The 24,923-nt window shown below is 38.5% G+C and overlaps 1 protein-coding gene across 5 annotated transcripts in view; it reads right to left on the bottom strand.

Annotated features, from left to right (window-relative positions):
• Positions 1-670: 670 nt before the first annotated feature.
• Positions 671-24,923, bottom strand: part of CCDC186 (coiled-coil domain containing 186) — a 36,416-nt gene continuing 12,163 nt past the window's right edge. For all 5 annotated transcript variants that reach the window (XM_068951669.1, XM_068951666.1, XM_068951670.1 and 2 more), the window contains 15 exons: positions 24,153-24,861; positions 22,091-22,217; positions 19,583-19,711; positions 18,716-18,928; positions 17,092-17,211; positions 16,453-16,557; positions 16,029-16,127; positions 15,219-15,305; positions 14,716-14,858; positions 11,377-11,632; positions 9,981-10,170; positions 8,808-8,888; positions 7,544-7,754; positions 5,367-5,586; positions 671-4,706 (listed from right to left, as the gene is read on the bottom strand). In XM_068951669.1, the coding sequence (XP_068807770.1) occupies positions 4,623-4,706; positions 5,367-5,586; positions 7,544-7,754; positions 8,808-8,888; positions 9,981-10,170; positions 11,377-11,632; positions 14,716-14,858; positions 15,219-15,305; positions 16,029-16,127; positions 16,453-16,557; positions 17,092-17,211; positions 18,716-18,928; positions 19,583-19,711; positions 22,091-22,217; positions 24,153-24,847 (2,760 nt within the window). In that variant the 5' untranslated portion in view covers positions 24,848-24,861 and the 3' untranslated portion in view covers positions 671-4,622. The remainder of the gene's footprint in view (positions 4,707-5,366; positions 5,587-7,543; positions 7,755-8,807; positions 8,889-9,980; positions 10,171-11,376; positions 11,633-14,715; positions 14,859-15,218; positions 15,306-16,028; positions 16,128-16,452; positions 16,558-17,091; positions 17,212-18,715; positions 18,929-19,582; positions 19,712-22,090; positions 22,218-24,152; positions 24,862-24,923) is intronic.

Below are 24,923 nucleotides of genomic sequence, written 5' to 3'. Positions count from 1 at the left end.
ACCGTCAAATTCACATTACACAAGGGAAAACAGGATTCCAGTATTAAGGCCACTTACTGGAATTGAGAGTAAATCACAGCAGTACTTAACTGTAGCACACCTATCACCAGTCCTTAGGACGAAAATCTCATCTCCATTTCCAAAACCTTCTGAAGCATAGTATGAAAGGTGTGCAGGCCTACTTCCCCAGCTTTGCTGTTAGGCAAGTCTTGCAGTATCTGAGGTATACTGAGGTGCACTGCCATCTCTTGTTTAGATGGTGCAACAGAAAAGCACAGGCAGCAGCAAGACTTGCTCTACCAGGCTGTAGGTAGCAAGTCCTCCAAGTGCTGATTATAACTATATATGCCAATACAATATATCCACTGGAGGAAAAACAAGAAGGTGCTTTTACGGTGCCCTCCCAGTCACCTCACTAGCATGAACAATTAGCTAGCAATGAATTTGCTTTTAGCCTGGAGAATGTGTTTACAAGCTACACATGAGGGCATTTCTGCACTGTGAGAAGGAAGACTGCCCCTCAGAAAAGATGACTACTAACTACTACCTACCACGGGGCACACTGCCACCACCACAAGCCTTCACTTAGAGCTAACCCAGGTCTGTGTAATCTAGATTTAGACTGCGGTAAATAGGCAATGGGTGCAAGTCACAAACCCAAAACAGACACTTACGTATTTTTATGTTTATTATTTCAAAGTACAATATATACATAATGTATAGTGATGTCTTCCAAAACTTTATACAGGAACAAGTATCTACAAAATTAATTAATAGACGTTTGCATATATTCAGACAACATACATACATATATTTGGAAGAGTCAACATAGTTTCACTGTCAGAACACAAAAGCAGGAAGTAAAGGAAACCCATCCACCTTGAAAAAAGCTCTAGATACCACCCTCCTCCCTCTGTAACTCAGCAATTTGCCTTTTGAAAGGTTTCAGGTTGTTTTGGAGGCATGGTAAACCGGACTCCTAGTGCCACCTACTGTTAATGTTTATCATTACAGTTGTTTAGCTAAGAGTTACATGACATTCCTACAGGATGCACCAGGCCTTGTTCTCTGGACCGCTGGGACTTGATCCCAGCTCTCTGTAGCATACCAGCACTCTGCTTTAAACTCAATTCAGTGGGAGCCAGAGATCTGATTTTTCTAGTAATAAACTAAATATTTTAAATGAAGATTTTTCAGAAAAAGTAATTTAAAACATGTTTTAACAGTTAGAGATTATTGCAGGTGTTGCCAAGAACAGATGAAGATGATGAGAACATCTCTGACAAGCATAAGCTGATCCCCACTGCTTTTGGGAAATGAAAAATATTGCACAAGTTTATGTGGCAGAAAACTAGTAATTTTTATGGCACAAAATGGTACCCTTCAGTTAAGAAGGTCTGGCTTAAGACAACTTCAGTGCTGGATTTTACAGAGGGTGGAAAAGCATTGGTAGCTTTTCTGTAGGGCCTCTAAGAACATCAGGATGTGGGATGTTTGCATTAAAAAGAGCACCCTGAGGATTTAAGAAACAGACATAGGATACCTGCCTGTAGGATACAACTAGCTACAAGCTCGGCATTTTCAAAAAAAGGCCTGTGGCAATTAGTTATCTAATGGACACTGAATTTCAGTGGCACATAGGTAGCTAACTGCTCCAGGCTGTTTTTAAAATACTAGTTTATCTGAGGACAATTTTCAATCTAATAGTCATAACATAATGATAAGAAGTTTCCAAAATAAGGGCAAGTGAAATGAGATTGCTGCACAAGCCTTGCATCCACTCTAAAACCATCCCTCAGAAACACAGTAGCCTGTTCTCCATTACACAGCTTTTCACAGAAAGTATCCTTGCTACATACACCAACAATATTAGATTCCTGACACTTAATCTAGCCCATGGAAAAAGGCAGGTGGCTTGGCAGCAACATTTATATGGATAATACAGCATTCCCTCTCAGGAATGAGCAACATGGCTAAGCAAAGTTGCTAACTGACCCCGTCACGTGCTCAAATTTCTGAGCTTACTCTAGCCATTTGCCAGTGTGCAAACTAGAATGAAATTTCCATCTTCAACAGGTGTGTTCAAGATGAAGCATCTAGAAGAAAACCTTGGTCCATATAAATACAGTATGCAATAAACAGTGACTTCTTCGGGCTGCTTTGTGTGTCTCCATAACCAAGAAAAAAGTCTGAAAAGTTACCTAGCGTTACAGAGAGGAAGCAACATTTTCAGTAGGGCAGGAGGACAACTAACTAGGTTTCTCAAATAACTTAAAAGGAAAACCATGCCAAAAAGTAGTAAAAATTCCCACAATATCATTGCACTTATTCCATCTGCATCACACCTCTCCTTCATTCACATTGTACACGTGAAGAACATTATATGGTTACAATATAAACATGGCATCTAAAATACTGGAGTCATTCAGCTGAATGCCTGAAAATATCCAGAGAGCTGGTACATTAAAGCACGAAAACACAAACGTATAAAAGCTAAGCTCTGCTCTGACACGCGAATTGTTCTTCCTAGAATTCGTTCTTTCCGCAAGTCTAGTTCAGTCAGGAACAACTGCCTCTTTGCTCAAGGTGAACTCTCAGCTTTCTGGAAGATGGTGACAAATCTGTTTCAGCAGAACCAGGAATTTTCCTCTCCACACCACTTACACAACAGTAAAGCAGAAGGAATCTCATGACTGGACGAGTCAAAATTCCCTAACACTCTGCGTAACTGTTGCTCTTAGGAGTTTTAAAAAAAAAAAAAAAAAAGAGTATAAAAACTCACTCAGGTTAAAGGGTCTCAGTTCCTACAGCGCTCATCAAGTTTTAAATTACTTGTTTTTACCCTCCCTTTTTCAACAAATACTTAATCTGCTTATACTAAAAGGACTGGCTATTCAAGACTCCAGAGGCTCTCTGGACAGCTTCCTAGGCCTTAACCTTGCAAACACCTTCAAAGAAAGACGCCTGTCTTTAAAGTAAAAAGGAAGTCTCCCTGTCTTGCACTAAACTACTCATTGGAACCAAATTAGGCCCTTACGTTCAATTCAGTTCATTAGAAAACCCCAAACTACTCAAGTGACTCAGTGCCACCTAAAAATGGAGCACACACAGCTAAGTCATCTAGGTGCTTTAATAGGTTTTTCTCCCTTGTGCTACAGCATTCAGGCCTCTTGTTTTTATATATGATGCAAATGGCAACTAGGATAAGACAAAAGAAAAATTTGTTCAAGTGTCCTTTCTAATTAAAATAGCTAAAGCATTACTATTTTAAGTGAATACTAAATATTTTTTCATGGTAATAGGAAGTGCAAATATTGAATAAAAAGACAATATATATTCACACTGTGACCTGGTCTGGCTCTGAACTATAAGTTTTGGTCGAAAGGCAATAAATACATAAAGCTATGCATTTACTGCTGGAATAAAGACATTTCAGTTCCTGTAAATATCCTGGAATTAAAATGTGAAAATAACATTGTAACAAACTAGAATCTTGTCACCTTGATATTCTTCCTCCATCACCCTCTCAGTCACTGAAGGATTAAGTATCAGTTCTGAATTCGTGCCATTTTGACGGTCTCCTTCACAACAGGAAAATTAGAGAGTCTCACAGACTTCTGTGCCACTTTTATAGTCCAACCGATAGACTGCAAACCCACTTAAATACATTTCCCCTTTCTTACTGTCGCTGTCACTGGCGGGTCTATCCATAGTCTATCCATGAGAAAATTCAGTAGGCTTAAATTTTGAAAAAAGAATGAATCAGGAGGTCTCGCTGTACATATGCAACAGTGGGCAATTTACACTCCTACTGTTTAAGTGCTACTGGTTAATGCAGAAAGTCAGAGAACTTCAGTAACCAATTACCTGGGATCAGAATTCTTTAGATTCAGATGCGTAAAGATCAGGGGTTTATAGCATTTGTTGAGTTGACGCTTGTTTCATATACTCAACAACTGAACCAGCAAGTTTCTGGACCTTGTTTTTAATGTTGTTTCCTTTCTTTTAAATACAGAAACTACCAAGCTGAATGTTAACCCAAAGTAAAAAATACCGTAGTCATCACTTAAAAAAACAAATTTTGTGACAAAGCATTTTTCCATGCATGTCAAAAATGCTTAATCAAACTAAATATCAGAAATAATATGCAAGAGAGGAAGTAATGTCTGAAAGCCCTTAAAACTCAGGAACACTGGATATGTTCAATAGCAACTAAAAAATAATCAGCTTTATTTCTCCAAGCTCCATCATTTAAAAATGTGATTAATTATACAGTGCAGAAATTAAAATCTCACTGCAACTCACTCAAAACACAGTATGCACTGCAAATCACCTGTATGTCATTTCAAATAAAACTGTTATCTCAACGTAGTGTGTAACAAAATTGAGCAACTTCTCAGGCTGGTACTGGGTAGATGGAACCATGCTGATGCCAAACCCTGTAGACTTTCTCTCATATGAAGAAGGACAGCCTGTATAGTTAAAGGCTGTATATGTGAAGTACTGGATGCTTGTGCTAGCAGGTGATCATATTTCAGGAAAACTTTAAAAAAGAAAACCCAATGGTCTGTAGCACCTGCCTTTTCTGCATCTTCATGTTGGCTATTCCATAAGAGTGTTAGTTACGTTGGCTTCATTCTCCTTTCCAGTTGATGCTGGTGTTTAGTAAGCCGTTCTATTTCTGTTCCTAGAGTTTGAAGGTTCTCCTTTGGGGAAAAAAAAAGAATAAGATAAATAATATAGGAAAAGTGAGACAACTGGCACAAAATGCACTATTAAGTTAAAATTACTATCTGTGTCAGCAGATTGAAATTTCAAGTATGCAGAACAAATACAAACGATGAACTGGGGGTGGGGAAAACCAAGCCAGTTTCAATAAAGGATGCAAAGCTCTGAACAAGTCTTATGTAGTTATTAAGATTCTAAAGGCTGTCTCTAAAAGGTATAGCACTTCAAGGGGAACAATATCTACAGGAAGATTTACAAACTTCTGCAACACTGCAGTCCAGCTGGCAGCCTGCAGAACGTTTTTCAGCCCGCAGTGTTTTCCTCACAGCAGACATGCTGCCCCAACAGCTCAAAGTGGTACCCAGCTACTGGCACAGCGCCAGGCACAAGTCGCTGATTCCCATGCTGGGAGGAAGGTATGGAAAGGGCCTTTCTCCTGATTGCGCAGGCAGCCCAAGAGTTACCGCGGAGAGCCAGCCCATCAATTCATCATATGATGGGGCCCCAAACAGAGGTTCAGAATGGACCATGTTACAGCAGAAGTCCTCTACTTCAAGTGCTCTTTGATTAACTCAATGCTATCAACATCACCAGTTCACAATGAGCTGAAAGAACAGACAGAACACCACAGTACTCACTTTTAGTGTAATGTTCTTCAATAAAGTATCTTCTAACACAGCCTGCAACTTCCTGTTTATCTCCAAGGAGAGTTCTAATGTGAGACCGCTATCTGCGGGATGAGAGGTATACAGAGATGCCATAATGCCACCCCGCCTACTCAAGTGTACTTTGTTGAAGTCAGAGGCCTCTGAGGAAAGTGTTCCAGCTTCTTCCCGTAAAATGTAACTCTGAATAATTCTGGGGGGAAAGGGTTAAAAAAAAGACATCATAGCATTACAAGGCAATGAAAAAGCAGACAAAGTACCTTCAAACTCCTGACACATTATTATATGTAGATATATGTGTGTGTATAAATAAATATATTTATTTTCACCCTCATTATTTTCAATTACTACTGTTTTACCAGAAAGGCAATAAACTCAAATCCTAACCAACATAAAGGGAAGCTGCAACTTCCAGGACAGAGGAAACTCTCAATAACACAGATGCTATATGAGATGCTTGACAGCAGAGTAACTGCAATAGCGTGCAAGGATTACATGTTTAGAGGAACTTGAACGAGTACTAATGCTGTTGGATGAAAAAAGGTGCTTAAAAGATGCCTTTCTACCTACTCTCTGCTGAAAGGTTAAACAATGGGCTGGACAATCCTGCTTAAGTGGGGTTTAAAGTCATCCCAAAATTCAAAATACTGCGCAATTGAAGTCTGTCATATGAAGTGACACAATCTTCCAATTTAAGATCGCTTCAGTTTTCCACAGGGTCTGTCTCTCTCAGCACACAGGACAGATCTGCTCCATTAGTGTAGCAGCTACATGCCGAAATTGGAAGTGGTGCTACAAATTAAGCAAGCCATGACAGCTAGAAGGAGGACTGTAGGATGCACATGTAACCTGCACATTTAGATAGCGCGCTCAAACACGCTCAGAGATCTCATGCATGCAAGAAATGCTGCTTAGACCAACTTTTCCAGAAACGGCTATGATTACAGATCTTACTTTCCTGCCTGACTTGAGACCCTGGGGTTAGACTTGCAGCAGTGCTGATAGTTCTCAGTAGCAACTGAGGTAAACAGCATTAAACCCTGAAGGCTTTCGGGGCAAGATAATTGGGGAGCAATATTTAGCTTTTTTATTTTTAAGCCTGGACCCAGAGCTAAAATCATCTGTTACTGAACAGTTATTGAAGCAACACTCTCCATCCAGCTCATAGCTACTTCAATGAAAGTTAAGTTGATAATAATAAAATTATACCAACAACTTCTAAAGAAAACAAGTCCTGAATATCATACAGCCTCTTATGAGCATCTGATATCAAACAAGTAAAAACACCAGACAAAGTTATGTAAAGAGTATCAAAACCGGTGCTTTGATTATATGTAATTTAAATTATTTTGCCTCTTTCTTATTATAGTGTTTATAGACTCCAGACATGGATTCAAGGCCTTAAGATTTCTGAAGATGAAATAAATACAGAGGCTCTGCTTAAGAGCCTTCACAAGCTGTATTCCTGTCCCTTGAAATGGTACCATATGAGCATAAGCGTACAGGTATGTTAACAAAGGGCTGTACTTAACAGTCAACAACACTTTTCAGAAGAAGGTATATGCCACAATTTCTTCCTCTCCCTGTGTTCCAGACATCACATTCTGACAGTAGGTTTCCATGCAAGTGGAATCTTGTATCACATGTTAAATAGAGACAAAGCTTTGGTTCAGATATATTATATGTTTGGTATGCATGCCAGACTAATCTGGAATTATGTAGACTCTCGTTCTAAAACAAATACTTACAATCAGTACTCTTTTGAACACAGAGACTGCACTCGTTAGTCAGTGGCAATGATCCACCGCAAATCAGCAACCAGGCGACCATTTTGCTACCAAAAAACTTGCAGCATTCCATTCCGCCTGACAAATTTAGCGGTAATGAACCCAAGATATAGATAGGAAGCTAACAACTTAGACAGCAATTACATAACAGCTAGGAAAAGATAAGGGGAAAAATCCAAGATTAACTATACCTTTATAAGGGGAAAAATCCAAGATTAACTATACCTTTGAGATCTACTGTCACCGAAATAATGTCTTAACTATTTTCATTCAGACAATTACTTGTCGTAAATAAAATCCAGAACACTTCTGTCCAATACAGCAGCTAAAAACTGAGAAACCATAGAATTAAACAAGACATACTTAGTTTTTTTCCTGATTTCCTCCACTAGTTGTTTAATGTGATCCTCCATGAACTCCATCTTTTCATTTTTTCGAGCATGTGCCTTCTGTAGTCTTACTATTCTTTCAATCAAGACAGACTTGTCCACTTCCGGGAAGCTATCTACAGCTACTGAAGATCCAGTATTCTCAGGCGACCGATCCTCATTGCTGCTGCGAGCATTAAGGGAACCTGCCGATATATTTGCATTTGTAAAGCTCTTCTTACTTTTACACCACGTAGAATGTCTCCCACTAGTGCGCTACATTCTCAGTAGTTTAGGATAGACAAAATATTTTCTTCAAAAACATCAGTCTCACTTAGATGCTAATGAGTTTCTACAGAAGCAATATTGATAGCATTTTAATCCTAAATGCTGAAACAGCAGTACAGCCCCCAGTACAAACATACTTCCACTAGTGTAACTGTGCTTACACCAATAACGCTTATTCTTACATAAGTACCTTCATATTAACATTACTTTATACAAGACTGAGCTGACTTTAAACAGATCAGTTTTAGAGTCCACTAAATTTACAAACACATGAAAACTGTATACAGACTGGCAAAAGCCCTATGCATAAATACTCTGCAGCGTTCATCACTTAGAAGGGAGAAGAACAGAGAGCAAAGCAAGTATTTCAAGCTCAATCTCTCTTACACAGTGAGATTACAGGTTCCTTGAACAGGATTAAACAAATTTAAAAAACTCAAACATATTGAGGAAGAAAACAGATGATGTTTTCAGTGCTGAAGACACTTTTACCTAGTTAGAAGTAAAATCTAGCGCTAACAAATTTTACACAAATATCAGACTGCCTCTAAATACGCTAATTGAACTACCATTTACACAGTGGCAACTGTCAATAGCGCAATTAAAAAAACGTTGGAAGCAGCTGTTAATTTTTGTTTTGCCTCTGGCTGCACTTAAGAGGGTCTTCTATTCATTAGACTCCTCTGAGCTTCCTCCAAACATAAAAGCAACAAAAAGGCAGTCCTTTAGGAACCCTTCCCCCACCGCCCCCCCCACAAAAACACTTTAATCTTGCAGTAAGAATAAGCATCTACAATTGCACTCAAGAGCCAACTGCATTTTAGTGCTTAAAGGCTATTTTGTCAACTTTAGCGAGAGACTGCCCACACACTACATGTGTGCAAGTCATAGAAAGAGCAAGGCTCATAGCAGCACACCATGGCAACTTTAAGAGCAAAAGATGGTTTTGTCAGCCCTATTTGCTGTATTACCTGATGAACTGGAACGGCTCCCCATGCTGCTGACTTCTTTGTCATAATTACCATTTTCCATCTGATCCAATTTCTTCCGTGCTGAACATATAATAAAATGATGGTTATCAACAGAAGACTAAAGAAAAAGAACTGTACCGTCACACAGCATAAATTATTACAGGCCGTAAAGGTTAAGTGTTTGACAACTGAAAGATAACGTCAGCAACTAAAACCTCAAGAAAAAGAAATAATGAACAGTCCTTCTTCCTTCCCCACCCCCAACCATGAAGTAGCTGGATGCAACATCCACCAAGAATCCTATGCCCTGCTGCCGTCTCCAACTGAAGAGGTAATGCGCTTCACAGGGCTGACTAGGAACAGTAAGCCATAAATCTGATTTTACTTTTGATTAGGACCGCTACCTAAATAACTAATGACTGACTGAACAGGAGCTCTGTTCTGGGATCTCATGACTACCATCGTTATTGGGAGCCGAGTAGCTCAGTAGCCCAGAAGAACTGTTCATTCAGTCTAAGAGTCAAGAAAGAATATGAACAGCTGTACACTTATATACAAAAAGGGATATAGAACTACTTCTTGCACAATGCAGACACAAAAACAGGTATTCTTTCAACAACGAACAGATTTGATTACATTCAAATCAGCACGCATTCAGAGTATAGGCACTCCTGGGTATTTAATGATTTCCGTTTGCTGATAGAATAAAATTAGTCATCAGTCCCTCCACACCAATCATTAATAGCTAGTGTGTTCTGTTTAACACACTAAATAATTATCATCACCTGTAATTCCTGACACAGACAGCAGTTCAGAAATGGCAAACAAATTCTGAATGTATTCCTACACAGACCAGGATCCTTATATACCCAGGAACAGTGACACTTCAGTAGTCACATACAGGATAAGAAGGAATATGCTACTTTGAAATATATCTTTCATTTCAAAAGTTATAGCTGAGACTGACTCTAAGGCCTTTTTACTGTAACTGCAGTTTCCCCACTTGTAAGATTCCGCTTGCCCACTCACTATTATTTTCTTTAGGGTCATGGAGAGCTTGCGCGAGCTGCACCCAAGGAGCGCATGAACACAGACAAGACCACAGTCTCTAACAGGCTGTGTGAAGGAGTTTACAAACTGGGCTGATTTATTATATCTGAAAATAATTTCAACCTAGCTGAAGTTGTTTGGTGAGATCTTTCAGATTTGCTGCATGTTTGCGCTTCTGGGTAGCTAGTTCGTCTTTCAGTTCATCCACATGGGTCTTCCTCAATGTTAGTTCTTTCTGCTCTGAAGCCAGCTGAGCCTGTAGTGTCTCAACCTCTAGCTTTCGCAGGTCCTCCTCCTTCTGCAGCTTGGTGGCCTGAAATTGATTTTTTTTTTCTTTTAAATCATATACAAAAAAGAAATTTACAGCTTATCTGTAGGCTCAACAGCTCTGACCCCGCACTTCACTTTTTAGTTGAGAATCTCTCACATTTTATATTTAATTAGGCTGATCACTGCCACTGTGAATGAGTCTGCAGCACAATGCAAATCTGCAGTAAGAGATTCCTGAACTACCTCCAAAACATGTGTGACACAGCACAGTGCCATGCAGAGCTGTACTGTGGAAGTCACATTAACTTTTGTGACATACCAAGCTTATTAAACGTGACATTTATCTACTTCATGATCACACTACAAGCATGACCTAAGTAACAGCTTGCAGTGATAAGTTTCCTGCACAAATTAAAACCTTTAGACTGTTTCAATGGCAGCACAGAGAACAACTCGGTCCTCCCAAAAAGGCAGAAATAGCAGCTCAGTAACACCCACCATTCCAGTGCAGGAAATCCAATGCCTTGGATTTCCTTCCCCCATGAAAACACCACGTGTTCACATCCCATTGCCATTATATCAGAGCGGCAAACTCAAGTCACTACAGTGGTCACCTGCAAGCCACTGATGTATGAACAAACAGCAGCCTCAGTCTGCTCCGAGCTTAGGCTTGCTCTGTTGCAAGCACACACTAACGAGTAGTGTGTGTATTTGAAAGGCTGAGAAAGAAGAAAGTAGCACAGAGACAGATTCCAGAAAGCATGAGAAAATTGTCCCCGCATCTAAAAGTGAGTTCGTTCACACTGAAGCCAAGCTATGGCACTTCTAAGGCTCCTACCACGTATTCACAGGTTTGCTGAAGCACAATAGCTTGACTTGCCACAGGCTAACCACTCAGACCAAATGGTCAGGAATAAAAGCCAGACAATCAGTGTAAGCTTTATTTAAATCCTTCAGGAAAGCCTAAGATTCTGCCTTCACTTGGGGTGGGGTTCTGGTACCTAAACACACCTAGTGCCATTCAAGAAGCTCTGGAGCACCCTGCCTGGATTCCAGGAGGACACGGATCTCTTGCAGACCCTGTGCTATAGCAGCCTGTTCCACACATCTCCAAAACCCAGGGGTGTCAAAACCAGCATTAGAGCACTACGTTTAGATAAGCAGGGACACAAGGTGGGATTCATGTCCCATATCTTTGTTAGTATCAGACATCTTACTAGTGCAAAAACAAGCTGTATGCTGTACTCACCAAATCACCCTTAGTCTGTCGAACACGTTCCAACTGATTCTGCAGCTCTCTTTCGCTGTAAGAGAGCTTATCCAACTGGCTCTGTAAGGAATTGTTTTCAGACTGAAGCTGGGCATTCTTACTGGTTAATTTTTCAGTGAATATCAATAGCTCAGACTCTCTTTTCCGACTACCTTCAATGTCCTTTTGGAGATCAGCAATTAGAGAATTGAGACCCTCTACTTCTTCCTTTAAAGCACTTATGTCTTGTTCATCTCTGTCAAAACAATTGCATCTCATTAGTGGCAACCTGAGTTTAAAAACATCAAATACAAAACACTTATAAAATAAGAGCATTCAGGTCCAGCTCAAGTAAGGCAAATGAACTATTAATGATCCTAGGCAATATGACAGTCACTGGATGGCTTTAAATGCCAAGTGATTTTGCAGATTCTATTTCAAGACATATTGTCATGCCAAAGTGACAAAGAGGTCCTGCACCCCACAGAAGGGCATGCAGCCATCAGCTTCCTCCAGGAAGACTACCTTTCAGCACTCAGCTTCATGAGCCTCTGTACAAGGTCTAAACAAAACCTTCAGAAACAGATACTGCAAACAGGAGGGAGGCTTGCAAATCCAAAACAGGTAGTCATTTTGGAAGACGACTTCTTATCTTGAACAGATGGGGGAATACGCCAGTGTTGAGCTTCTTCAGGACAGTAGTATGGTGACTTCTGAAACATCCTGATCCAAGCTGTGCAGCTCTGACTCAAAGGAACTTTCTTATTCCATTCTTCCTTCTCCTACACTCTACAAAACCAGTTCTTGTTTCTACTGAACTATTCCCAAGGGGAGACTTTAAATATATCACTTGCAATCTATGTGAGAGAGGCAGAATGCCATAGCTTCAGTTAAGATCAACTTTTAGAGGAAGTGACTGAAATTAATTATGAAACTCAATAGCTGTTAAATTTTTGTTGTTGTTGTTGTTGTTTTTTTAAAAACACAAATAGACTTAAAAGGTCCTCACCTCTTCTTGCAATATGATTTCACTAGTTCTTCAATCATAGGATTTTCTACCCCTTTTAAAAATCTTATCTTCTGACTTCAGGGTAAAAGTCCTCCATTTCTGACAAGCAGTGTATGCATTCAAATTCAAAAACAAAATAAAAGGTACAGAAACCAAGCTCACAGATCTCATTTAATTCCTTGGCAGACAGCGCAATTACTAAGAGGCTCAATTCACTTTAAACAAGCAACCCCATATCAACATGTTTCTTCAAGTACAGATGAGCTCAGACAATCCAAATATTGTAGTTCATTTTCAAAATTATTAATTTTGCTGAATATATATTCGGCTGAATATAGCTGAATGTTACTAGATCTCCATTACTATAGATTACACTCTTCCAGCTACCAAAATGAGGAGCTCATGAAGTTAATATAATGACAATAGAAGTATTGTTAGCCTTTCACTCCAAAGGACATGAAATATATTACATCCTATCTTTACAGTCTCTAGGGTAACTCCATCCCTCAGGAGACAAAAGGCTGAACAACTACAGCAGGTGTGCATTTTTCAGCTATTTATGCTGCCAAAAATCTCCTCTATAGCTCCCATTCAAAACCTACGTCATAACCTACATCACGTTTCCAAATATCTTGTTTCATTACAACACAAGAAGTTTCTAGTTAACAGTCAGGGCCGGACCGGACAGCAGGACACAATTAAACACTTAGACCACCCTGGAAGATATCTCTAGCTTGTCCTTAAAATTCTCCAAAGAAGGAGAGCCGGCAATCACTGAAGGTAATCAGTATCTAGGTCAACAGCCATAAAGTGCTTCCTAGCATTCAACTTATCATCATTTTTCCTACAAAACTCTTATTTATTTCTATCCTTCCTCATGTGTGCAAAGATAGCAGAACATCCCCTTTTTAAACAGTGTTTTATGCATTTAAGGATGTCTCACTTCTGTCTTCTTGCTAGACTGAAGCAACTTGCTTCCTTTACCTTTTTCTCACTGAGAAAACATAATAGTTTGCTTGAATTAAGATAAAATTCCTTCCATTTACTTCAAGAAAATGAAAGGCAGTAGGTTTGTTTATTGTAAACAAAAATAACAGGGGTCAAGATTCTAGGATTTCTGTTTCATAGGTGATAACAGGAACTTACTGATTCAAGTTTTAACTCTCAGTTTGAGATTCCACAACTTTATCAAACATTCTAGGGAGTATCAAAAACATGTTCAAGCCATTCTGAAAGAGAAATAAAAGACTATACAAAACCTGACATGAGGACAATAAATGTCGCATGGAAAAGAAATTTAAAAAATACTTTTGATACAAGTTTTATAAGACTAGAAGAGAGACGGACATTTTAGCACGTCTCTGCTATTGTTGAGCCGAAAAGATAACTGGAAAACACACGAAGTTTTAATTCATTTGGCAAGATCCCAAGCAAAAAACAAAAACAAAAATAAGAAAAAAAAACAAAAACACACACACACACACTATTCATCAGGGTGTAAGCTTCAGTTTTCTTTATAAATGGCCGCAGCTTCCCTAAGACGACTTATGACAGCGCCAGTGCAGCTGACCAGCACACAGCAAACGGAAGACACTTCATTCTCTAAACTCTGAGGAAGGCACATACTTGCGGAAATATTTTTCAATAACAAATAACTATTTAAAAGCACAGGAGATAGATGCAGGTGGTATCGTTAGAACCTGGCAACACTGAATTAGTGAAGAGGACAGCATTTTTTTATACTCCACTTCACATGTACCATATGGAAACAAAACAACGTTCAGAAATTCCAAAGCGTTTGTGAACCGAACTGTCCTCCCAGAAAACTTTATTTCCTTCCTTTACTTCCCTCACATTCTTAAACGAGGAAACTTCGATACAGCAGAACCAGTGCTAGTCCATTAGAAATACAAGGGCTCCTAACATTAACTGACTCTCTGAATACAACAGTGGCCAAAGATACCAAGCTGTTTTTGTTAAATACTTAATTAATCCACCATAATTAAAGAGAACTGCTTTTCCAGTTCAGTTGTTTTCCCCCAGTCTTTCAATAACATGAGCACTGAGCGGAATCCTAGAAAATGTAACTTCCCATAGAGCATGCTGGAAAGCAAGCACTTCTTATGCTGATTATGAAAAATAAAAAATTAGATTTACCAATCTCAATCCACTTGACTGACTTATAAAAGGCCAAAGTTATCTCCAATATTGGATTAGATTAGAAGATACTTAAATCAGAATATGGACTTTCCAAATCAGAATATATTTTAAAGTATCAATAATTTCAATACAGAAAAGCCATTAACGACAAGAAAAGTACTTAGTTTTACCTCTGATGTTGATCCTGCAGACAGTCTACAATTTTGACTCTGTCCAGCAAATTCTGAATTTCAGTTTTCTGTCTGTTAATGATTTCTTTATACTTGGATAATTCATCTTCTGTTCTCAAACGTTCATCCTCTAAACACTTTACCTAAGTAGAAAATGAGAAACTACTTATTCTGTCAAACTTCAGAACTCAATTATTTTGATCAAAATTTTTCATTTACCAAAGTTATGAAAACTACTAGGTGTTTACTAAAATGTTCCAAAAAGTTTGCAGTCAAATGAGGTGTATACCACAAAGCAAAAGCACTGTGTTATGGATCAACCGATACTCCCTAAGAAAGGCTGCCCAGAGTCACAGTTATGTATCCTTCTGGTCTCATGCCAGCCAGTTTCCTTGCCACATGGCTTATTTAAAAAGTAGTAAAAACATAACAAACAGATTTAATTTAGTCTCATTCAAAAATCCAACATAGCGCCTTAGCTCTACAGCAACCCAGAACGTTACCTTCGTTCTTAGCGTTCGAAGTTCATCCATGCCCTCTTTAAACGTTCTCTTCAGGTCTTCCAGTTCTTTTATTTTTGCATGATGCACCTTTTTGAAGAGCGAGAAACTGCTTGAGAGATCTAAACAGACACGGGCATCCCCGGGATGTCAAAAGAATTTACGCCTATACAGGCCAGTGTAACAGCTGAGAGGGCTTGAGGCAAGACAAGTACCCTAAAGGTTTGTTTGTTTTTAATAAGCAAAACAAAACAAAGCATAAAAGCTTTTTATTCTCAGAAGAACATAGAGCAAAAATGAGATTATGCACCCTGGTTTTAGTTGTACAAATCTACATCACAACAGCCTCAGGGGTAAGTTCTAGGCAAACTGACCCTGGGTTAACTCTGAAGGTGATTTACACAGATGAGAGCTGTTAGCAGATGCAGCATGCAAAGCAAGGACTGAATCATTACAAAATCTAGTTTTGGGGTCAGCAAACCTCTAAAGTGAATGAGAGAACAGAGGCTGTTCCCTGTCTCCCCCTCGTCATACAGCTTGGAAAAAATACCAGATGGAAAAAGACCATCCTGCCTATCAGCTGAATTTGTGTTCTAAATCGTATCACTATTAAAATTTATAAAATGAAAGAGCAGTTTTGTCCTTGTAACATCCTCCTTTTTTCTATAAGTTTGTTCTTAGAGGTAGATCCAGTGTAATATCTAAAAATATCTTCCAAAAGTCACGGCTAGAGGCAGACATCTGGGATGTAGAATTAAGCCAAAATCATCTGAAGACATCTAAAGATAGGTAAAGATATCACCACATATTTACCTCCAGGTGGTCAGACTTCTCCTGCATCTGTTTCTCTAGTTCTCCTTTTGTTGTTCGCAGCTTTGCATCCAATTCATTTGATTTCATTTCTTCTGACTCCTAAAAGGACAGAAGATATCTAAGAGCAGTTTTGGAGTTTTATGTTCCCCTTTCCTGTTTTAGGAGCATGCACACAATATTGCGCATCAGTGAAGCTCTTTCCAATAGGTATGCCTCTAATAACTCTGACCCCACTGCATCCCAATAAAGATGAACATCTTCCCTCTTACTTATAGACTTTCCAAGTAAGGAAATCTGTGACTGGTCATCTCAGCTCTGCAGCTTGCACAGGGTAATTCTTCCCTACTGCAGTTTAAGGTAGAAGGGGGAGAGGGAGACACCTGATGCTAAACATTAGTTTCACTTCCTGAGAAAATGTGCCTACTTGATAGGTTTTTATCATTTCTTGACAGTTTTTCCTTATCTGGTCTGCTTCTTCTTTTGCTTGAGTTAATTTTGTTGTTGCATCTTTGAGGCGATCCTTGGTTTCCTAAAAAACACACCAACCAACCACAAATAGGAATGAATGATCAGTTACACCTACTAATTCAGCCTAATTTGGGTAAAAGCACTTCTCATAACAGAGGTTTCCTATTTCAGTTTGAAACAAATCAACAGCAAAACACCTACATCCAGTATTCTTTCCCCGCTCCTTGCTTCCATTCAACAATTACTTAATGTAATTTTGTTTGTTCCAACACTGAAAACGCAAAAGGACCTGTTGGTTATGTGCTGTGCACGTTTTCAGATTGAGTTAGATCTACTGTACCAGGAACTAAGTTAAAAGTTGATCACCAGGATAAAACAAAATCCCCCCCCCCCGCATATATTGCGCCACGCTCTTTCAACGCTTTCACTTCAGTATCGGTATCTTCAGAAGCACTACTATGTTTTGCTGCAGGTGGTCAACTTGAAGAATAACATTTTAAAAGCAGATTTTAGTAATATTAAAAGAAAAAAGGAAATAACATAGCAGCTACATTTCACTGACTGCAGTTTCATGCCATAATACCACTTCACTAACCTTGTGTGAATCCATTTCTGTTTTCAATTTGTTCTGAGCCCATTTTACTTTGATAACATGAGAACTGATTTCTTCTTTCAGTTTTTCTATTTCTCTGTTCAGTCGAGTGGCTTCACCATCCTAAGAAAACGTCACAGGTTTTATTTTATGGATTTAAATCATCCAGTGCCTCTGCAAGAGGCAGACTCATATGTAAGTGCCAAGCGCAGGATTTTTAAGGTCCTGATTTTGTGAAAACATGCACAGGATTAACAGCATTCAGTAATGCTTTAGCCTTTCATTCAGTAAAAAGTATCAGCATTCAGGTTTGAGTAGCAAGGTACAGCTGTATTAACATGCAGATTTTATATGCGTTAACGTTACATACATATTAAAAAGCACAAGCTAGTCAGGTCTAAAATATGTATCTCCTGGGTAAGCTGCAAAGGTCCCATTTTGCTTTTTTGCCAACTGCACGAAAAGGCGCAGCTTCAAGGTGGAAAAGTCGTAAATTACAGAAGGCTACAGACTAAAATCGTAACGTCAATGCAAGGGAACACTGGTACCTACTCTACAGGTACAGACTACAGGGAGCACTGACAGCAAGATGTACACAGCTCAAATCACCAACCAGTAAGTCAGTGCCAACAGAGGATGATAACGGAAGCATGCTGCTGGCCTAACCTTTTATACCAGTATCTACCGACCACTGCAGTAAGCCAAATGTTCACACTGTGTTTCTGTAGTAACTGGTCTATCTTACCAAAAAGAAGTTTGCAGAAGCACCGTGTGAGGGCAGTACAATCCCTGTTAAATCTCTCATCTGCAGTCTGAAGATAGGAGATTAAGTTTTGTTTCGGAAACCGAACTCATTCTCCCACTTCCCATTCTTGGGAGAGAGAAAGGGACACCGATATGATTTTTGGCATCAGAAGTAAAATTTTTAGGACTTTCAATAAGATATATTTTTCTTGTCAACAGTTCATGGTACAACCGCTCAGAAGAAGGGACACAAATTAGTATAACAAAGTCTGAATTCTAATAGTTTATCAATTGCTGGGTCTTCCACATGAAATATACTTGTGCAGCACACGGTAAGAAGACCTGAACAACTGAAGAGGCCGATGAATATCTCTTACTGACCTAAAAAGTGTGAAGTTTTTGCAACTGGGCCCGAAAAATCCTATTGCTTTATTACTGATTTTTTAAAAGCAGGAATACAGAACAAAATGGACACTACAGAGGGAAAAAAACTTGCAGAAATTGCAATAAAGACTGCAACAATTCAATGTCATTACAGTGCCATTAAAAACAAACAAACAGAACAAAAAAAAACCTAGAGAAACTCCCCCCAAAATCCAGGCACTTGCAACAGACAGATTTCCAAATTTTGTCAAAAGGAAGCAGTACTTTACAAGCTAGTAAAGTAGCTGTCAAGGAAATATAAGAGGGGATTTCAAAAATGATGACAATAAGAGCTCACTTATTTCTTCCCCCAGGGAAAGGGGTCCTTTCATAGCTATATAGCAAAAACAAATGAGAACAGGTTTCTTTCACCACATATGAAAGCAAATCAGTATTGATCAGGTTGTTCTGAGAGTGCTTTTAATGATTTACTTAAGCCATATAGTAATGCTTAGAGCACCTTGGTTTCATAGAGCTGGTGCAATCTTCCTTTTTCCTGAGAAAGCTGCTTGATTTTATTCGTATGCTTTTCAATTTCTTTGTTTGCATCTCTCATCCTTCTCTCAAGTATCTCCTTTTCCTTCCGGAGGTCAAGCGATTCCTTCTCCCCTCGGACATACTTCATCACCATTGTTTCCTTTTCATGGCGTGCTTCTTCACATTTCTTGTTTGCCTGGAAAATATTAAAATAGAATGAATTAACCGTGCACTAGTATTTAGGTTTTATAAACCAATATTGGGTATGTTCAGCATTGCAGTACAGTAGCACAACAAAGTGGGACTAAAAAGCTCCAGTTTCACAAAGACCAATATTAGACCCCTACATAACTATCTTGAGTCCAATTGGTTCAACAAAAGCAGCATAAACTGAGCTGTATAATTAACATAGTGAGTATTTTTCTCTATATTATATGATATTAAGAAGGAAAAAAGCTCTCAGTAACAACATATGAGATAAAAATTAGAGCTTTGCGCTCAATTTGAAAAAAGTATTAGTTTAATTGACAAGTAAGAGCAACTGCTAGCTTTTACCCCCTTTTAAATCCAGATCAGTTTACAGGCAGGGAAAATTAGATGTCCTTGAGGATTGAATTGTATGTATATAAACATATACATTAAAAAAACAGCGTATCAGTCACTAGAACATTAACAGCTATTTGGAAAGTAATTGATGCTAGCTATCAAATACATACATAACTGAACTGTACTAATTCCAACTTTGGAAAATTTTGACCTATCTTGTGATCTAGCAACTTAGCCTGTGTGTTTCCTACATGAAGTAGGTTTGTTCATGAGATGCTCAGCAATTAGAAGTTTTCTGCATTACCTGCTCCATTCGAAATGCCATCTCTTTATGCAACTGCTGAATAGCATTTTTGGCTGCTGCATCTTGGGTTAGAAGTTTGTCTTTACTAGTTTTCACTTCTTTATTAAGCTCTTCTATTCTTGCTTCTAGCTACAAAGAAGACAGCATGATATAATTATAGGAAAAATAAGACTCTGATCATGTTTTGTACAGATTCCTACATTTCACACAAAAGTAGAGGCTACATTAGATCCTCACATGTATTTTATACTTGTCAAGCAGCAATAGTCAATATCAACATCTAGCTTTGTATTAAAGTAAGAGCACGAAAGAAGCCAAGTCTCATCTGCAGTGAGACAACTGCATGAAATCAAGTAAAACATGAGGCATAATAACCTACTATGTTAAAAAAGACTGATGGCAAATGCCAAGATGCCAAAGCAGTGCTGGCTGGTGTCTCAAGTTGCTTCATCTTCCACCCTTTTGTCACTATCCCTGTGCCAAAGTATTCATGCATCCATACCGAATTGCACAGGGAATTAATTCATTGAAAAATAGTTCAGCAAATAAAGAGGTGCTCAGTCATTGTGCTGGCACATGCTTCTTTAGTCGCCCAGTGAACCAGATCAGAGAATCAAGCCAGTTGAAGAATAATTACTGATGTTCACCTGGAACACTTCCCAGAGGTTGTTCGCCGCACAGCCACGCAAGTGCTAGCGCAACAATAAGGAGCGGCACTAGCACAAGAGCAAGCGACTACGAAACTGTAATGCTGCCCAAAGGCAGTTCAAACTATGCCTTAATGACTATCCTCTTGTCCCAGGGGAAAGTCAATTCACCAAGGCCAATTTTTTTGTTAGTTTGTTTTAAGAGTAAAGGTCTCGGGGTTAGTATGTTATTTTTTTGCAGGAGTTTGGAACTGCACAAAAAGGCAGTAAGCTAAAATACTTCTGTTGCCTACCCTGTTTAGCTTTGCAAATGAATCACTGCCTAGCATACAAAAAAACAATTCACATGTGCAAGCATGCATGTACTTTTTGCTTGCAGTCGAGCTTTCATTTATTTGAAGAGACAAAACCTATCATCCTACAAACACTCACATGGCACTGAAAAAGGAAAAAAAAAAAAAAGTGTTTTACTGCAACTTATCTTAAAAACTGCAGTTACTATCCAACTACAATATCAAAGCATTACACCCAAAAATCAGTATTTTCCAAAATCCTCCGCAAGCAAGTGGTATCACAGATCTTACTTATCTGACAAGAAACCAAAAGTTAAACTCCTTTAGAATTATTTTTTTCAGAATGGGATAAAGCAATTGCTACATGATACATCTTCAGGAAAGCTGGGTGATGACATGAAATACAGACAAGAGATAACGACCAAGCTGCTCATATTGACCAATTCAGGCGCATGTGATTTTGAAGTGCAGCTTAAAACACACGAATCTTTTCGATTCAATTTTCAATCACATCGTGGATTTTCAATCATTCTCTGAAATTAACCAAAAGATAAAGTTCCTGTATGAGTGAGTGCGTTCTTCAGGAACGCTGTAAGCCCGACATATCGTTTTGGGAACAGATTTCTGCACGATGATGCAGGCATTAACAGAAAAATATCTGACACTAGGGCGATATCACCAGTACTTCAATGCACAGAGTAACAGTTTAAATATTATCTGACCCAGATTTCTGAGCTGCAACCAGCTTTTAAAACTAGGCTAAGGAACTGTAGGAGTATCAGTGACCGATTCTGAAGCAGTGACACTTGATGTGACACCTCTCCTTCCTATACTAACACTAGCCCACACTAATATGCACAATATATATCTTCCTCTTCAGCCGTTCATGATTCTGATCAGTTCATTGAAGAAATGGCTGTACATAGCAAAATAATAATACCAAAACAGTGTGTAACACCACAGTTGATATGCTCCACTCTTTATACATTCCACATAATTTAACATTTATATCTGCAGCTACATACACACACACACACTCACTTCCACTAGTAGGTGCAGTAGTTAATAACGGAAAATAAAGGAGGCAGATTAAGAAGAAATTAGATATGATGAAATGCCCAAACATGATTCCCTTTATGTTTATGTAGCAGAAATAAATCTTCGCACAGCAAGAAACTGAGATTTTGCAAAAAGTCCTAGCAAACCTTCAACACACATAGTCTTAAACAGGAAACCAAGGGACACATTAACATTCTCACCAAGGCTACCCACAAAGTTTAATCCCCATATTGCTGCATAACTAGAATTTCCTTGACCTTCAAGAGACTGCCAGACACCTAAGTGATTTGAATCTAGAAACTGAAGTTAACCGAAGACAGTAAAGGCTTTTAACCAATGAATAATTTTCTTGGAATGGAACAGTGGATTTAACCTCATAAATTGCTCAGGATACAAGCATGGGCATTCCTTCCTTCTCCCCTGTGCTACCAAAGACATTTTAATAAACAGTGGCAATAACAGCATAATACACAGGTGAAACACTAACACTTCCGTTTTGTTATCTGTACCTGTTTAATAATGTTGAGGTGCTGCTTTTCCGTTTCTGTTCGTTTTTTCAATTCATCTTTTAAGTTGTCCTTTTCTGAGCAGATTTCCAAAATCAGTTCCTGATGTTTTTTATTTTCTTTAATCAATCTGTAAAGAAAAAAGAAAGCAAGATGTAAGCCGTTTCAGTACTGTATTTTTTTAGTTTGAGATTTATGTATTTTCCTTGTTGATCTGCAAATTCCATTGGAAATACAGCCAACAGTGCTAAAGGAATTCACCAAAGCCTTCCAAAACCAAAACAGAAGTATACTGTGCACGTGAAACTTAACTCTAAACCAGCAACAGCATCTTCCATGTAAGCAAAATGCTTATTTCCAGCACTTTGCATTGTTACTGTCAATGATGAAGTGAGACATTCTGTCATCTATGCAACTTACAGCATTAGCAGAGAGCTTTGTACTTGCTAACAGTTTTAAGGTATTTGTAAAACATCCAGTCCGATCGCTCCATTAGTCAAGAGTCTGAAAACACAGGTATTATGTTCATTTCACGGGTGGGAAGAGCAATGGGGTGAACTGCTCGGAGTAGCCCATGAGGTCCACAACCTAGTAAGAAATAGAACCCAGATTTTCTAAGCCCTAACTAAGTATGTATCCATAAATAGTATCCATGCTCAAACTCCTTACAAAGTTCACATTTTTAATAGTAGTTTGTTCCTTTACAGCTCAGTAGTTTGAAGGCTGATGCCTCAACAATAATCTATTACAATGTCGGAAGGTCAAACTAATACAAGATATAAATAAACCTCAGAAGTTATTTTCAGAAGTGCTGAATAAACTTGTTCTCAAATGCATCTGAATATTTAAAGATAGTTAGATAGTGGATATTTTCAAAAGCACCTAAGCAGATCAGGCCACTAATCGCGTGAATTTCAGTGGGAATCAAGTACTTAACCTGAATATGATGTTAAAAATCTCGTTAGACATACATTTACATCTTTAGCCTCCTTTAAAAAAAAAAAAAAAAAAATTTTGTTCTCTAAATAAACTAGGCTCCTAAATTACAAAGGCTTCAAAACCATCAGTGAGAGCTCAGCACTTCTGATTTAAAAAAAAAAAAGAGCATGTATTAGTGCATGTTCCCAGATTATAAATTCTAAAAGACAGGCAGGATTCATGCAACTAACTTGCTACTCACCTATATGTATCTTAGATCTGATTGTAGGAGAAAATTAGATTGTTAGGAGAAAATTCCCTCCCTTTGATTTCCTTCCCTACCATGGTATCAGAGTGCCTAATATGAAAAGCAGTACACACATCACTCATTTCTAGTTCTGCAAGCAGTTAATAAATTTAAAGTTAGAGACTACATTTTGTTAGCAAGAAGCATTTCTAATGGTGGTGGAAAAAGGCCAAGGGAGGAATCAAGAAGTAATCTGAAGGAATTGGCTTTCTATGAATAGAAATATTCTTCATTTAGTAAACTGTATGGTAGAACTATTAAGCCCAATTTATTAAAGCAAACTTTATAAAGCCTTGCATTTCAAAAGCCTTCCTGTAAAATGCATTAAGACAGTAGTTTCCAACTCAAAAAATACCTTTTGACTGATTATTAACTTTGCTGAATTATGATGCAAGACTGAATTTTAAAAGCACATGAAAGAAATGAGCAATTTCAAACTCATAAAGGAAACACAAGATGGGAGTTGGTAATTTCAAAGGTTCATTTCTCCAAAGAAATACATGGACTAAGTGAATCTTGGACTATTTTTATATCACCATTACTTTTACAACACTTAACTAATTCTAGATATTGGCAGGCTATTCAACTACACAGTTAGCTATTCAGCTTCTGCCAAGTTTCACAAGAATTCAGAGATCCAAGCACATTATTTTTACTCATAGTATGTACTTGAAAATAAAAACTATTCCTCACTTCTTTAAAAAAAGCTCATTAACTGTCTTCCTAACAACTCACAAGGTACTATTTGTAACATACCACAGCACTGCGTTCACACAACATGCAGCTGAACTCATTCACTGTACACCTCCATATTTGTGATGAGACTATTCAAATACTCACTTCTTTATAGTTTGCTCCTGCTCCAAGTATTTATCTTGCACACACTTTTCAAACACAGCCAAGGCATGTTCACCCTTCCTCACGCCGTTTGGGAATTTGCGTTCTTTTGAAAAGTCCGTGGATAAAAGTTCAGATTCTATTTCTTCTAGCAAATCCTCCTGTGAGGAAGTCTGATGTATTGTGGAAATAAGTTTCTTCGTGCAGTCTGTGTCGTAAGGGCTTTCTGAATAGATTTTATCGATAGATTTTTTCATAAAGTCAGACTCCTCTCTTAGCTCCTGTAATATTTCCATTAGGGATTGATCTGTCTGATTAGATTCTGGATCTTGTCGCTCAAGTTCTCCACTAGGACAAGGCCCTGTTTCCGTCGGGCCTTCTACCTTTCTTTCAAAGCAGGTATTGGCACAGCAGTCCCCACCTCCACCGTGATCAGGTATACACTGCTGCTCCTGTCTTTCTGCTAGGGTCCCATCGCTGCATGCGTCAACAGCTGTTGAATCATGGTTCGAGGGGAACAATTTAGATTCCCTTTCCAAGGTACCTGCATCATCTCCAGTACAACAGATGTTTGAGCAGTCCTTCATTTCAGGTGTGTTATCAGGCTTCTTGTTATCTAGGGAGCTGGAATAGGCATTGTCCAACAGATTGACTGGCTCCAGGGTTGTTTGCATTGCTGGTAAATACTCTTCCATCATTTTCTTTTGGAAATCTAGAAGGAGAATTCACATTACACAACATTATATTCAAACTTAAAATTAAATAGAGGTTTAC

The sequence above is a fragment of the Struthio camelus genome, chromosome 7 (genome assembly GCF_040807025.1).
Source record: "Struthio camelus isolate bStrCam1 chromosome 7, bStrCam1.hap1, whole genome shotgun sequence".
In the NCBI taxonomy this organism is placed as follows: Eukaryota; Metazoa; Chordata; class Aves; order Struthioniformes; family Struthionidae; genus Struthio; species Struthio camelus.
Note: the sequence above shows the minus strand (reverse complement) of the source record. Positions and strands in the feature narration are given on the sequence as shown.